This window comes from Sphaeroforma arctica, assembly GCF_001186125.1.
Source record: "Sphaeroforma arctica JP610 unplaced genomic scaffold supercont1.6285, whole genome shotgun sequence".
NCBI lineage: Eukaryota > Ichthyosporea > Ichthyophonida > Sphaeroforma > Sphaeroforma arctica.
Genome location: NW_014034273.1, coordinates 1 through 1,696, shown reverse-complemented (window position 1 = coordinate 1,696; position 1,696 = coordinate 1). Strand labels below are relative to the sequence as shown.

Sequence of the window (1,696 nt, the reverse complement as noted above, 5' to 3'; positions counted from 1 at the left end):
TATATATATGTATGTATATAAATATATATATATATTTAATGAGGAATTTGTATATGTATACTTCACTCATTGCACACTCGCGCTGAGTGTTTGTTATGTTTCATGTACTAGATATATATCACTGAATCTTCTGAACACCTTTCATTGTCCACAGCGCATGGGAAGATGGGCACCTTCAGACTAACCAAGCAGGCCCAGCCTTTGGCTTGCCTATGGCTCGATTGTACACAGAATACTTCAGGGGCAGTCTGTGGTTGTATTCCTGTCATGGTATGTACGGCATGCTATTCACACTTGCTTATATGTGTATGATATATCCCTAATTATCTCGTTTTCTCATATATATAATATATATATATATATATATATATATATCATCTACGTGTACGTATATATGCCTATATGTATACGTCTATCCTCATTCAGCGGTTTCAAGCCATTTCATATTCTCTCAACGCTAAACATTTTTATATTTTATACCGGCAGGATACGGCACAGATGTCTTTATCCGATTGGGGCTTTCCTTAGACAATCGCGAAACGAAGCAACTGATATAAGCGAATACAACGATGCGCGCTCTCTATGTTCTATTTATAGATGGGATATACCGCATGACCCCACATGGCACTATTAGTTAGTCTCATCGTCATGCTAGGCCGACCCACCCATTCAATGCTTGGCAAGAACAGGCGGTTCAGCCAGTGTAGAGATTGGTTCTGAATCCCTCAGAATTCGTCTGGTGATCCCCCTATACCCCACTCAGCGGTGTACATGGTTTTAGTATTGCTCGTGAGAAACAAGACTTACACCCAGAGGCTACGTATCTATAGCCTATTCTGGGATAAAAAGAGACCAGGTAGTAGTAGGTCCGTGCGTGCTGTGGTGGTGGCTAACCGAGCGACCGGTCGTCACGGATGAAGTTCGGAACATTTGAAACCAGGCTTCATTGACAGCGGGAATACGTAGAACTCCGGGAAAGCCACTGAGGAGGGACACAAATGAGCTCAGTGGCAGCTTGAAGGTACTGGGCCATAGAATAAGAGACGCTTAGGGTGGGGTTAGGCTGGTGAAATAGCACGTGGGCGGGTGTTGGTAATTGGAGTGTGATGTATTGAGATAGGTGACGGCTGGGAGGATCTGGTACTAGAGAGAGGCGATTCTTTTGATCACACACGTGGGATGAAGGGTAGCCGCAGCTAGTGTCAACTTGGCTAATACACCACGCCTCGCGTGTTGCCCACGACCAAGCACGTCTCACGGATATGTTATGGCAGAAACTAATGACTGAAGCATTGGTGCATGGGAAGGGCTGCGATCTGGGGTGAGAAGCAACTATACTACTTAGCACCCGGGAGCATCTATAGCGGGCAAAACTCTTTGTGTGGCAGCTGAGGATTTTGACACGCTAGACGTGACATCTCGAGGCTCGGTACACAAGGCTTATTAGGACTATACACATAGGCCCAGGCAATTGGACATCATATGAGTCATCAAAACATGCCATACTCTACAGTGAGATGGTTGTGAAATTTATTCGATCGGTGGTACCACGGCTCGATCCGCCCCGTTGACCAAGTCCGCGACAGTACCATTAAAGTGTGAGCGTTAAAATCTGCGCAATACACCGTATGCCAAGCCATAGCCTTCTATATAGTACAGCCAAGGAACGTTTATATGTGTATATATATATATATAC

General features: G+C 44.7%; 1 protein-coding gene across 1 annotated transcript; it reads left to right on the top strand.

The window, feature by feature from the left end:
* Positions 1-152: 152 nt before the first annotated feature.
* SARC_15543 (hypothetical protein) lies at positions 153-1,624 on the top strand (the record flags this gene model as incomplete). Its single annotated transcript, XM_014290336.1, has 2 exons — positions 153-270; positions 487-1,624. Coding segments are annotated over 2 exons (189 nt in total), but the record flags the coding sequence as incomplete, so codon positions are not given.
* Between the last annotated feature and the right edge of the window lie 72 nt (positions 1,625-1,696).